This window comes from Macrosteles quadrilineatus, unplaced genomic scaffold (genome assembly GCF_028750875.1).
Source record: "Macrosteles quadrilineatus isolate MER2022 unplaced genomic scaffold, UCM_ALF_1.0 Scaffold_2__2_contigs__length_208266976, whole genome shotgun sequence".
Classification (NCBI taxonomy): Eukaryota; Metazoa; Arthropoda; class Insecta; order Hemiptera; family Cicadellidae; genus Macrosteles; species Macrosteles quadrilineatus.
In genome coordinates, this window is record NW_026542595.1 from 40,009,021 (window position 1) to 40,023,765 (window position 14,745).

Below are 14,745 nucleotides of genomic sequence, written 5' to 3' on the forward strand. Positions count from 1 at the left end.
ATTCATTGGTTGTTGTAGAACTGCCATGTTGCTTGAAGTTCAATCACGCATTAACTACTGGTTGGATTGTGTTGAAATTTGGTATGATGATAGCTCACATTCCCGATTAACATATAGACATATTCTTACCTCAAAAATCCCTTCGGGCTCCGCCCCAACGGCTCTAGAGTTTCCCATGTTAACCTTATGAGTATTCATATTTAAAAAGAATTAAATAATTTTGCCAGCTGTTTCAACTAGACACAATTTGTTTCTATGATATTCAATAGCATTAAAAGGTTATACGGTTTACCAACAGGGTGCAGCACCATTAGTTCTTTATACATTTATGACAACAGCTAATTTGAACCAAGCAGCAACAAAAACCTGAGTGTGAGAACTTTACTTCTTTCTATTGTTTAGGTGAAGAGGTAGAACATTATGGCTATGGTAGATGTTCTATATACTATATACCGTAGATTATAGTAAACCAAATGTTCTCAAAACGTGTCCTCTCTCATTGCAAATGCAAAGCACGAGTATTTAACCACAATAAGTATTGTATACCAACCCGGTACGAAGGACGGGTACTCAGCTAGTAGTTCTATATATATGTATTTATAGGATTATTTGACTCTATTCAATACATGCTATTTGTGTATAGCAAATAAAAACTTAGAGGGATGGTCAAGTCTCAAAATTTCGGGAAATTTTACATCTCATTACACGAGACAAGATTTCTTTTTGGCCGAGATTTTTATCGAGACAAGAATAAAAAATAAAAAAATTAAAAAAAAATTAAAAACGCCTGCCGAAAGTAAATGCAATACCCGCAATACAGGAGCGTGTTGTAGTTGCGTTTCCTTTGCGAAGGCGTTCTTATTTAATTAATTCTTTAAATGTAAATATTACTTTAATTATTTTAATAATATTACTTTAATAACATTTGAGAAGTTTTGTTAAGTGTAAGCAGTGTGAGGAATGTTTTATTACTATAAAAAGTCAAAACAAGTAACTATTTTATAAAAATGAATAGGTATTGCTTTTATTTTATGATTTATTTTATTTTAGGATAAGTTGAACTCTATCCTAACTGATATCACTATGTTTCCTAATCGTAGGCATTTTTAATAAGTTAGGCGTGATCAATAAAAAAATGTTATGCTGATGTTTTTTAATAAAAGATTGTAAATATTCTTGCCTATTATCATTATTTATCATTTATTTAAACAGTCATCTAACAATGTTACAAAATCAGGTAAAAATTTTGAACGTGCATTTCCCGTTGTGTATGAGAAGGGAAATCCCGTCTCGACCTCGTCTCGAAATTTTATGAGAGATAAAAAATCTCGTCTCGTCTCGTCTCGAACTAAAAATCCAATCTCGTCCATCCCTACTTATTTGATTGGATTTGAATTGATTATGATAATGTTTCAGCCATTGTTGTGTGTATACTGATTTGTATGTAGGCTAAGTGATTGGTAGTACCAAAACATTTATTTTTGTAGCCAAGCTGAGGTTTTAACCCCCAAGATGTTTGAGTTTCTGGTGCATCTGTCTTATGAGAAGAATCACTCTAAGCCAGTGATTGGAGTGGCCAAGGTGATACAACTCTGTGATGGCCTCATGGCCAGTGGGCAGGACCCTCTCACCCACTGTAAGTAACCACCAAGCACTCTCTAAACAAATCTGCTGTCTAATGAACAAACACTAATGTAATGCAACATTAACATGTTAAGCGCGTGGGGCAGGAAATCTTGACCTACAGTAGACTGGGCAGGATATGTCGTTCTCCTAACTAGCAGTTTTGTTTACTGCTGCTTTCTGTTGGGCTTTTGTAAAACTATGTCCACAAATACTGGGATACAGTACATACTATAATATGCGTCTCATTTTGATGAAACTGAATTTAAACGTTTTTGCACAATCATCCGCAACCGCATTGAATGTGTTAAAGCTATTTTTTCAGCTATTTATTTTTTAAAGTTATTCGTGGAGCATTTATCTTAGCCAATAAACCATTGTTCATTATATCTTGGCCAAACAATGCAACCAACCTGATTGATGGCTCATGGGGGATTTTGTTGCACAATTGATTGCACATTTTGTAGTTAGGTGCCAAGAAATCTGTTAATGTTGACTATAGATGTATGAACTAGGATTATTTAAAAGGACATAATTAACTGTGTTGTGGTACAGGTATCCCAGCCCTGGCGCCCATAGTAGAGCATGTATTTACAGCTACAAGCTCCACTAGTGTCTGGCAAGTCAAAACTCAGAGGGACGTAGTAATTGCCATGCTGCTCAGACTAGCTGAATATCCTCAGGTATCTTAAATTATAATTCATATTTTTATATAGTATGTATTTTATTATTTTTTATATAAAATACATATCTATATTTTTAGATTTTTAATCCCTGAACCTTTCATCTCTTCTTGTGTTCATGGTGTGCCCAAAAGCTGGTAGGTTGCGTAAAATTTTCTCCGGGGTGATAAAATATGGTTTGGGTCCTGTAAAGTTGCAAATGACTCCTGGTTAGCCACCTGATATACCTTTTCATTATCTTCAAGCCCAGAATTTCCAGGAACCCAGCAGAATGTGATTTTTGAGCTCCCCAACCTGTAGGTGGCTTCAAACCATTCCCAAACTAACCTTGCCCTAAACTCGTAGAAAAAAGTTCTTTGAGGGAAGCTTGGATCTCTAAAAAAATGCAACACATTCCAAAATATGTAAATTATTTGCGACTGTAACATAGAGAGATTCTCAACTAAGATGTTGATCTCCCTTCTGGCTCTCAATTCCTGTATTCCTATCTCAGTTTCAGTGGTTGCTTTAGAGCCATCTGTTAACCAATTCAGCTTACCTTTTGGAAGTATTACTTTACCACTATTCATCTAGTTACGGAATCCTTACAGTAAAGAAAATGAGTTTCAAACCTTTATCTGATTGTAGTTCATCCTCAGAAGAGCTTCACCTCTCACTTCAAGGTAATGCTGGGTGGGTGAGCACACCCAGAGTCCCTCACATCTGACTCTCTCTCACCCTTGAAATGACAAAATACATAAAGTAGCAAAAGATCCAAAAGAACAGTCACTGATCAGCATACAAGCTTATGTACGCCCAGCAGTATTTCAGCAGCGCTTTTGACATTGACTGTGGGTCACCAGACCAGCGAACTATAGGTCATTGATACAAACAGATGATGATGCCAGGATGTCCCAGCAGTTCCCCACCATTCCCCTGCAGGTCATAGGACGCTGAAAGGTCATACAACCACCATGAACCTTACCTGTATCCGAATACACTCAGTATACAAAACTCTAACCTCACTGAGTTTGCTGAGTCAGATGTTGATAGCTAGCCAAAGTAAGGAGAGCAAGCGTTGGTCTCACCAGATTGCTGATGTGGTAATGTTGGTTATTTACAATGTAATGTTGTGTATAGGTGCTGAGTTTGCTGAGTCAGATCTTGATAGCTGAGCGAGGTGGGGAGGAGAGCAAGCGTTGGTCTCACCAGACTGCCGATGTGCTGATGCCACTTCTGGCGCAGGGAAGAGTCAGACTAGACTCAGCTGAAGCTATTGTTGCCTTGCTGAATCTTCTCAATAGTTTGCTACCTCGCACACTCAGTCCGCCTGATCCTGTATTGCGGGTTCTGTTTACCTCACAACTTTTTGTAAGTCCTCGAATATATGTCCTTTATTTATCAGTTAAAAAGATTTATTTTATTTTCTGTGTTGTCTACACTAATGGAATTCTTTACGTTTTTAAATAAAAGGCAACGGTCTGAATCCTAGACTTATTACTATCTAACGTCAACCTTTGTTAGATAGTATCCTTAACTCATAGCATAGTGACAAATGGCATCTGGGTCTGGAAACAATCTCTCTTCGAATTGAAAGAGCGACCTTAAGATTTGAAGGTAAGCATTGTTGCAGTAATTAACAATATTATTGTTTAGAATAGGCATTGTTCCATTAGAACATTGGTACAGTTAACCACATTAGTATGATAAATCAGTTGGGATGGATGCAGGGTGTCCAGCCAACCTTGGAACCGAGGAAACCGGGAATTGTACGTAAATTTTGATGACCGGGAAAAATCTGTGAATTTAACGTGAATTTTGTAAGGACTGGAAACTTAACATTTTTTTAATAATTGCCAAAAACAGCCTGAAATCACAGTATGATGACTGACCACAATCAATAATTTTACCTTCCGAAAAAATAATTTTATCTGTTGCTCTAGCTTTTTGAGAATAGATAGTCAAGAGCTCTCAAACTATTCCATGCTTTTTGTTATTCCAGGAGATAGAGTACAGCAGCCGCAGCCTAAGCACAATGTTGGCGATGCTGTTGTACATCATAGGTAGAGATGAGGAGGACAGTTTTTTGGCTAGACTGGAGGATCTGAAGCTGTGTGTGCGTGAACAGAGTGATGATCCTCTCAATGCTACAGCCGCTAACCTCAACGACCCACCTCAGACTGTCTTTGCCAGGTGTGTGTTATGTCAGACCTCATGAATTTAACATATAATCTAACAAAACCTAAGCAAGATTAACTGAACAAACACACAAACTGCGACAAGCCTTATCCACACTATGCTGGTTGTTTTACCAGTTCTATCAGTAAAATAAATCATTCTTTTTTAATGTTAATCCTCCATCTGGAAAAACACTAGTGACTATTAAAAGTAGTTCCTCTACTGGAAAATTACTAGATATAATCGGTATGGATCGATGATCGTCAAAGTCGCGGCAACACCCGTACGTATATGTTACTGTCTCGGTAGAGATGCGATCGTCATTTGGGATCGTGTCAACATTCCTAAAAAAAACAAAAAACACCTCAATATCTTCCCTGTAGCAGCAATCCTAAGTACTTCTTAAAATTAAAGTTATTTAAATAGGAAATAAATCTAACCATTTTAGGGTTTATTTTAGTATAAATCGAGCCAGGTCAATGGAAACTCGCTTACAGCAGGTTTGCTGTGGCGGGGGTATTAGTTATATTGTAAATGACTGTATTACTTGTGGAGGAACAAAGATTTATTAAATTATTTTAATACCTGATTTACCGCCCCATTAAACCTTTGTAAAGAATTGGTGTAGTTTAGTTATTCAGGATTTTTTACCCATTTGTAAATACTTAATATTTTAGTGAATCTTGCCTGTTGTATAGATTGCTGCTCAGAACATTGCTGTGCCTTACCACTCAGTTACACTCAGCCACCTTCTGTTCCTATGGAGACCCATCTTCAGCCTCCTACCTACAATACTTGCTGGCCCACTTCTTGCTCTGTTGCTGTCATTTGCTTAAATCAAGTTAGTATATTTTTAGCAATACAGTATATAAACTATTCAAATAATTGTGTGGAGAGCTTTAAATATTTAGGAGTTACTGTCAATAGTTTAAATTCTGAAGATCATGAGATACAAAGTAAACTAGCAAATGCCAATAAGAGCCTTGGGGCCTGTACAAAACTTTTGTCATCGAAACTTTTATCAAGATGCTCAAAATTAAGATTATACAAGACCATTATACAGCCAGTGTTATTGTATGGAAGTGAAACATGGGTCCTCTCCAAAAGAAATGAAGAATGTTTGATGGTGTTTGAAAATAAGGTACTTCGTAAAATATTCAGCCCAATTTATGAATAAGGAGTTTGGTGCATTAGGAAAAATAGAGAGCTGCGTGCCCTATATAAAGAGCCTGATATAATAGTGCTTATAAAAGCCAAAAGAATTAGTTGGCTAGGCCATGTACTTCGGAGACAGGATGGCACAAGACTGAAGGAGGTTTGTGTGGCCGTACCTACAGGTAGACGACCGTTGGGTAGGCCTAAATTAAGATGGTATGACCAAGTCAAAAAAGATGTGATCCATCCTTCCCCAACAACGGAAAGCTCTCTTTGAGAAAACTCCTTCATACATCGGATGCAAACTGAATAATCTGTTACCAAATAATCTCCAAACTCTGACTGGAAAAATCCTCAAGAAAGAACTTCAAAAGTATCTACAGGACCATCCAGTGTACACCTTAGATGAGTTCCTGGGCCTACTACAATGAAAAAATGCAGTTTCAACATGAACCCATTTCTTGATATTATCGGATTTGTAATGTACAAATAAACTCCATCCTCGCTGATATCGCTGCCTTCTGGTAGGCAGAACTCAAAGGCCGCTAATCGTAATCATGTCAAATTTGGATAGTAAGTCAATTAAAATATGTTCTTTATAATTATGTAGTTATTTTTGATCTCCGGTAAAAAAATCCATCTAAAATAAGTGGCTTTCGGATAATACCAAAGTACCTTATATTTCTTGTTCTCAAATAAGCTATGTTGACATTTCTTTTGGTAATCATAACCCTTCTAACTTTGTTGCTATAAATTTGTTGTAGGTAGTCATCAGGTTATTGCAGCAGGGTTAGTAGCACTAATGGCACAAACAGAGGCCGCCAACATAACTCAGCTGAGTAAGATGTTTGTCAGTCTGGCACCACGATGTCCTCTAGTAGTGGTACTTTGGTGTCGTCTACTAGCCTTCGCTGGTATTGGACATTGTGATAAAGCTTTCTGGTCTACGCTTGTTGGAATAAACAGGTATTTACGTTTCCTTTTTCAATATCAAAAAGAATCTGGTAAAAATAGTGCATTTAGTACAGAATATCATAATAAAAAAACCTTACCAGTTCATGACAGACTGTCAATGTTTTTGTAACAACACCTCCAAACATTCAATCTCTCACTACTGTAGTAAAAGTCCATACGGCCATTGTATTTCAATAGGTTTAAATGAGGTTCACAAGGCAGCCAGATAGCATTAAATATTCAATTGAAGGTTCTAATAATACTTACTCTCAGCAGGATTATAGATCAGTGATTTGTAAAACATCCAAAATTAAATCCGATTGTGGATGCTCATTACTATAATTTTCAACATTGTACACCATTTCTTAACTAATTTTCAATGGGTTTTTCAGTGTGGACATCAATAACTTCAAACATTCATGTTTGAATTTGGACGTGGTTCACAGAGGCAGCCTTATCGTGTTTTGCGATTTTATTGCAGTAAGTATAACCATCACTATAGAAAACATTTCTTAGAGACCTATAAAAATTACTTAAACTGAAAACCCCCCACCAGAAAAAACTTGCAAACTGAGAAAGTTGCAGTTTATTTATTTAATTTTTTTGCTGTAATCAAAGGAAATTTACTCTTTATATTACACCCACAAAAGTGATATTGGCTCAGTGAGTGCTTAAGAGGTGTGGTAAAAGCAGGTTTTGGTGTATAAAAAAAATAAAAATAAATTTAAATTGATCTTATATAGCCTAAACAATAAACAGAATTTTTCTAAAATATCTTTAATTGTCAATTATCATCTGATAATTGATTAATTGATCAATTAATCTTAATCACATAAATCACTTCACTGAAAAGGGCACTTCTGTGTTTCAGTGGACACTTAATAATCGAGCACGATTGTGACTTTGGCGGTGTCGAATTATTGAAAATGACGGATTACTGAACATCTTGTAAAATATCTGTGGAATTTTATAGTCTGCATCTTATAATGATGTATCTTATAGAATTTCATAGTGCTATAACACTATTCATTTGTGAGACTAGGATGAATACCTAAGTCTAGCGATTGCTCCAGACGTCTATGAATCACTACCGACGTCTACCAAATGCTCCTGACATCTACCAACTGCTCCTGATTTCTACCGATCACTACCAATGTCCACCGATTGCTCCTGATATCTCTCGATCAAGAGCCATTGCTCCTAACATCTACCAATCACTCTTGCCTCTCCTAATCGTACCAACTCTACCAAATGCTCCTGACATCTACCAACTGCTCCTGATGTCTACCGATCACTACCAATGTCTACCGATTGCTCCTGATATCTCTCGATCAAGAGCCATTGCTCCTAACATCTACCAATCACTCTTGCCTCTCCTAATCGTACCAACTCTACCAAATGCTCCTGACATCTACCAACTGCTCCTGATGTCTACCGATTGCTCCTGATATCTCTCGATCAAGAGCCATTGCTCCTAACATCTACCAATCACTCTTGCCTCTCCAACTCTACCAAAAGCTCCTGACATCTATCGATCGCTCCCAACGTCTGCCGATCGTTCCTGATGTCTATGATCACTTCCTACTCTGCCAATTTTTCCCACACTTATCTGTTTAAAAACAGCATGAAATATGTATTTAGACCTGTAGACCAATGATTGATTATCAAAAGTGCCGGACTATCAGATGCCAAACTAGCAGGCTTTTACTGTTATCTCCTGTTTGTTACAGAGCTCAGCTAGGCTTGTAGAGGACAGCGCCTGGCTGCTTGGACGTCATTTCCCTTCGTTGTTGTCTCTGTATACAGAGCCCCCCGTGTATGAGTTGCTTGAAGCCTGTAAGAACAATCCTGCCACTGCTGGACTACTGCTACCCCCACTGGCAACTGTCGCTGCCAACAACCCTACTGTAAGTAACCAACCTTTACCCATATAACACTAACAATAAGGACTGAAAATCCATTGTTTTGTTTTAGGTACCTGTTTTAAAATAGTATGATCTTTATCTGTTGTTTAGTTTTTTATTTTTTCCAATCTTGCCTCTTCCCTGTCATAAAAGCTGGTGATTCTCTAAAAGCCTATGCTTCTATGTAATTTAACTTTGAGTTAAAATATCTATTTATTTAGCTGTACTGAGGTTTGGAATACAAAATATTTTAACATTTAAAGAAAGAGATACATGACAGACCCTATTAAAAAAATATGCTCGAAATGATTTTTTTTACCTTCAGAGGATTTCTGATTATAAAAAGTAAGCAAGTTCTTAGATTGATGTGCATAAGATAGGGTACTGCAAAACATCACTACAACCACTGGTATTATGAAATAAACAACAAACTAAATAAAGTTTTTCCACCTTTTTTAAGCTTTCAAACTATTATTTATTTCTGCAGACACGCAGGTATAAAAAAATGCCTATTTTAAAAGAACTCAGTTTTACAAAAATAAAATAGTTTTATGGTAATTTCTTATAACTCTGGCTTGAATGGTGACATTTGACTGATTGATTGGTGGTGTTTAGCCATGGCTAGTCAGCAAGATCCTGGACCTACTGTTCTCTGTCAGTCTGGATGACTCAGGCTCCGTGCTGACTATACTCACCATGCTGCTGCAACATCCTCACCTAGTGCTGGCCCGGCGTGCTTCAGCACTCGCCTGCTCGTTAGTATAGTGTACAGCATGAGTGTAAAAATACTTTCAAAGCTTTTGAAGAACCTTTGTTAACATTTGCCAATAATTTATTTTTTATGTATTCCTCCCTATGCGTGGTATGTACACCACCATTTTGGCGAGGTGTAGTCTTAAGCTAGGACAACACAGTAAATTTATGGACTTCTACTGCCAACCAAACCTAATTACTTTACCTAATATGGTTATCAATAGTAATTAAAAATGAATCTTCTTAAATTTAATTTTATCATAATAATAAAACATAGTGGTTTAACTTTATATTCAATACTAACCTATGTTTGAGGTCTAGCATGAGCATGACCTAGCATGTGGTCTAATCTTGCCTGTTTTCAGGAGAGTAGAATATCTTCTGATCTTGGAGAGAGAAGAGGTTGTGAAAATGTTGGATCATGATGATCTGCTTAACTTATTGAGACTGATAACTACCAAAAACTCACGATTGGCTACCAAGTAAGTAGATGGCATCCCTTTAGGTACATAATAAAGTTTTAAAATCTATGAACTTAAGAAAGTTGTTAAAGAATAAGTTTGTACCTATTTTCAAAATGAGGACACAGACAAACATGATTTTAGTAAGTTCTTGTTAGGTCATCTGCACTGTTAGTGTTGAGCAAACCTGAAAAAACTATTATGCAATTCATTCTACTCAACTTTGAAAACCCCATTATTTAAACCACTATTGATTCAACCCTACATGAAACGCTATGCAAAGGTTTCCTCTGTGTATTTTATATTTTTTAGTACATAAATTAATATCTTCTTGGTCATGCCTCTGTTGCTGTACCTCATGTGCCTATTCCTATGAACTGGATTTAGTTTTCTGTCCATTCCTCTTGCTCCCCAGTGTGAGCCGTGGTTTGCTTCAGTACCGGTAGTGTATTGTTTTCCCAGAGGAATAACAATAACATATTTGCACTTAATTGCATTGCATTTCAGTGATGTACAAAGATAAGGATCATGATAAAAAGCAAATTGGTTTTGTTACATCAAAATGGAATACGAATATAAAAAAAAAAACTTATATAAATGCCAAAAGCACAATATTAAACCGTTACCAAACCAAGTGGGGTATTTGTTCTAGAGTTGTTTGCAAAAGAAGTGAGAAAAGGGAATGCAATGAAGAGGAACAAATATGGGGGGGGGGCTTAAAGGAGAGAGACGATGAGAAAGAAACAAACTTTTTTGTAGTAAAATAATAATAAAATAAATTATGATGGTATTAATGGCATTACAACTTTTTATTTGTGACAGAGGTCAGTACCTCTGTCACAAATTAACCAGGCCACAAAATCAGTATTTGTGCCCAAAATTACAAAAAAAAGTGTTCCGTTTGATGTAAATAGATCCCCCCCCCCCTGGAACCCTACTTGAGTGCCTTATGGTTTTTTTAAGTTCAAACGTCCAATGTAGGGTTAATAACGTTTGCCATCGAGCCTGGTGCTAATGTGTCCATGAATGCTGCAGACACAGTGGACTGGTCAGTTTGCTCAACAAGTTAGCGACCACTCACTACGACATGACTCTTCCATGTGAACAGGGCCGCAATGTCAACACTACCAACATCCAGTCCATCTGCCTGGACAAGGCTTGGTTCCTTACTCAAGTGCGACTGAGGTAGGCCATTCATACAAATAGTGTTGTTTCAAATATTGTGTCATTATATCTTTCAATATATAATTTGAAACTTTTATTTAGAAATGCATTTATAAAATGAAATGTATGCTGATCCAACTTTAAGGGTGTTTTAATTAATTGGGGGAGCGAGCTGGCGTAGTGGTTAGAGCGTGGGACTTCAGTCCGTGAGGTCCCGGGTTCGATCCCCGCCATGTCACCAATGGATTTTATCTAAGTGATAATGCCGCAACCCCTAGGTCTAGCCTGAAGTTAATGTGAAAAACAATCCCAGGCTCGTGCCTAGCGTCCTAGGACAAAAAAAAAGGTGTTTTAATACACTGACCTGACATGTAGCATCTCAAAATGTTCCTTGTGATCCTAAATTTATTAAAAAACACAAAAATTATCAAAAGTTATTTTCATAAGGCCCAATTTTGAGGTATAAATCAATAGGGAATAAGCTATTACCGTAGAGCGGATTTAGAAACTGCCAAGCATACAGTTGTGTCACCTGTTTTGGCTTACATTGTTGTACGCTGTTAATTTCTTATGTTTTACGATATGTATGGTTGTAATCTCGCGAGTGTAGCTGTGGGTACAAGCTAGTAACGCATGGTGCAGGTGTTGTCAGGTGGAGAGTGCTCAGCAATGCAGCCAACTGCTGAGTCAGCTGGACTATGACGACATTGTGTCTGTAATGAGATGCCAGCAATTTAACAACTGCATTTTGCAACACTGTTTCATCCTTGGAACTCAACTTACAATGCAGGTTTGTTAACATTTCTCATGTTGTAGGACTACATTATGTATGTAGACTATAAGGTATAAAGACATATATTTTTTTACAAGGTATAAAAGTCCTTATCATCTCCAGTTTTAGCAAATTTCCCATATAGGAAATAAGCTATTACCGTAGGTCTCATAGTAAGATCCAGACCTGGGACCGATTTATTTTTCTCTCTCGATATACCCAGAGGCCAAATGCACCATCTGTTCAAATTCATATGTAAATGTGTCTGTTAGCGCGATAACTCAAGTAAGAAAGATAGCATTTTATAAAAGATAATTTATGAAATTTGGTACAAACGAGTAAACTTACATGGGTTTTTCCCATTTTTGACCCTCAAAACATAAAATTTTCCAATTTCTTTACTAACAATTTTCTAGAGCTTAAAATAACAGAAGAAGAATTTAGAAGAATTTAGTAAGCTGAAGCATTGTTGTGTGCCTAACGGTTAAGGCATTCTTAAGACATGGGGGAGAATAAATTATCTGTTGTGGTTTTCTTATTTATGGACATATTTATTTCATACTAAGCTATCAACATTTTAATAAAAACAGACCTTGCCTGTAACAGCAAACCTAAGTACTCATTAAAACTTATAAGTAATGTTATTGAGATTTGAGCCGGGTATGTGGAAATGCAGGTGGCTTAGTCTGCAGGTTTTGTGCGCCCGGGTATTTTATTTTAGGAGATAAAACACAAGGTTGGACCCCATATAAATAATTGCTCCAGGTGCTGGGAACAAAAGTAAGAAATAAAAATGTTTGATAAACTACACTTGTCCTTTGATTGGTTCTTATATCTGTTGTGTTAGGAGCGCAAGACACCCAAGACATTGAGTGAGCATCTGTCTCCTCTACACCTTGCTGCCAGGACCACTCTACTGCAGCATCTACACCATCTACACACTCTCCTACCCAGGGTGCACCAGGTGTGTGGCAACAATCCTTCATCAACATTTCAACTTCAAACTAAGATAAATTGTACTCTTTCTTACAAACCAACCAGCCAATTATACAGGGTGGTAAAAAAGTCCCAGGACAGTTAAATATTTTAAAAAATAATGTAGATAGAGCTACAATACTTGGTACAAAGTTACAGGGCATTAAACTCTATTTTAACACATATTCAGTGATCCAATAACTCTTCAGGGGGACGGCCCACAAGGAGTCGGAAGAAAATCTTAAATGGAAGCATAGGTCAATATGCACATCAAATTAAAGGTATTTTTTAGTAGAATACAATGCCGCAAACCGCAGTTCAAAAGGTTGATCCTGCGCAAAATGGCAGATGTTCAAAGATTTCATGAATCCGCCATTTTGAATCTTTGAACGACTGCCATTTTTTACTCAGGCATTCTTTTGACCTTGAATTTACGGCATTGTAATCTACTAGTGAAGACCTTTAATTTGATGTGCATATCGACCTATGCTTACGTTAACAATTTTCTTCCGATTCCTAGGGATGTGCCCCCTGAGGAGTAAGCGTATAATAGCAATGTAAATTGAATGAATCTTTGAACAACTGTCATTTTGGCCAGGATCAACCTTTTGAAGTGTGGTTTGCAGCATTGAATTCTACTAAAAAAGACCTTTAATTTGATGTGCTGTGCATAATGACATATGCTTCCATTTAAGATTTTCTTCCGACTCTTTGTGGGCCGTCCCCCTGAAGAGTTGTTGGATCACTGAATATGTGTTAAAATAGAGTTTTATGCCCTGTAACTTTGTACCAAGTATTGTAGCTCTATCTGCATTATTTTTTAAAATATTTAACTGTCCTGGGACTTTTTTACCACCCTGTATAGAAAGCTAAGCAAAGTAAAGATATTAATTTTAATTTTATTTTGTGTGTTTTTCACACCAATGGCACTTTTTACGTTTTGAAAGGGATATTGATGTTATTATACGGTTTTCCTGTTCTATTATAGTTTTTCAATTCAAAAACAACTTGTATTGAATCCCAACTAGAGACTTACTATCCTAAGTTTTAAAAAGTATTCTGTTGCTAAAATGTTTATAGTGGTGGTACCAAATCAAGAGAATGTGAAAAATGACTTGCTGTGTAATCCAACCCTAAATAGTTGAACTATGAAAATTTATGTAAATTAGATGGTTTGGTTATCTATCATAAAATATGTTTGTAGGACTTTCCACATTTCGTTATGAAGCAAACGATACCAGATGATCCAACCTAACCTAATCGCCGCAGCGCGCTGTATAAGGGTGGCCTCTGTATAATACGAAAGTACCAATTAGATGAAACCTCAATAATCTGAGTGCATTATTCATTATTATCTGTTTGAAGTAATTATCTAACTTATATTAAATGTTATTAAAATACAAGTCTACATAGCGTTCTTTAAGCTTTGTTCATTGTAGGTGTACAGTCCAGTGGGAAGGCTGGCATTCCCCAAGGAGACCAAGTACACGGAGAGGCTGAATGAGCTGTTTGGTGACGCAAAGTTTGTGGACACTCTAGTGAAGTTGGTGCCAGCGGTAGTGGCATATCTGGCGTCCACCAGAACCACAGGCTGTGATCCCTCACCTGCAGCTCAAGACCTGGTTACCTTCGGTGTCCTCTGTACTGAGGTGGGTTCATTGGACCCAAGCTGCCTTTATTTGGCTTTTTAAAATATTATTTTAGTCAAAGAAACAGCTGATCGTAGTCAGTAACAAATCTGTTTTATGATCCTTCACCTTAATATTTTTTGGAAAGTAACTGAAAGAAACATCTTGTAACACTTCAAACAAATATTTACGCTTATACTGTTACTCACAAGACAGTAAATATACATAAAAGATGGTAAGTGGTGATTGATTTTGATTAGACACTCCAATCATCATCAGACCCAATAGGCAAATGACCATTTGAATCACATGTTTGCTACAGGTAGTACATTGGATGTTGAGAAAGTCATCTCAGTGCCCTAGCCTCATCAACAACTGCCTGGAATGTGCTGTAGATGTGCTGCAACTGGAGGAGGTGTCTGGATTGTTGTTTAAGTATTCACATGTTTGCTACAGGTAGTACATTGGATGTTGAGAAAGTCATCTCAGTGCCCTAGCCTCATCAACAACTGCCTG

The 14,745-nt window shown here is 37.0% G+C and overlaps 1 protein-coding gene across 1 annotated transcript in view; it reads left to right on the forward strand.

Moving 5' to 3' along the window:
• The window catches only part of LOC128984097 (huntingtin-like), a 108,041-nt gene that overhangs the window by 49,285 nt on the left and 44,011 nt on the right, over window positions 1–14,745 (forward strand). The window contains exons 25-39 of the mRNA XM_054403379.1: window positions 1,488–1,636; window positions 2,179–2,306; window positions 3,426–3,656; window positions 4,288–4,478; window positions 5,162–5,304; window positions 6,383–6,584; window positions 6,965–7,052; window positions 8,303–8,479; window positions 9,092–9,231; window positions 9,595–9,711; window positions 10,726–10,875; window positions 11,497–11,644; window positions 12,474–12,590; window positions 14,041–14,250; window positions 14,552–14,674. Of these exons, the coding sequence (XP_054259354.1) occupies window positions 1,488–1,636; window positions 2,179–2,306; window positions 3,426–3,656; window positions 4,288–4,478; window positions 5,162–5,304; window positions 6,383–6,584; window positions 6,965–7,052; window positions 8,303–8,479; window positions 9,092–9,231; window positions 9,595–9,711; window positions 10,726–10,875; window positions 11,497–11,644; window positions 12,474–12,590; window positions 14,041–14,250; window positions 14,552–14,674 (2,314 nt within the window). The remainder of the gene's footprint in view (window positions 1–1,487; window positions 1,637–2,178; window positions 2,307–3,425; window positions 3,657–4,287; window positions 4,479–5,161; window positions 5,305–6,382; window positions 6,585–6,964; window positions 7,053–8,302; window positions 8,480–9,091; window positions 9,232–9,594; window positions 9,712–10,725; window positions 10,876–11,496; window positions 11,645–12,473; window positions 12,591–14,040; window positions 14,251–14,551; window positions 14,675–14,745) is intronic.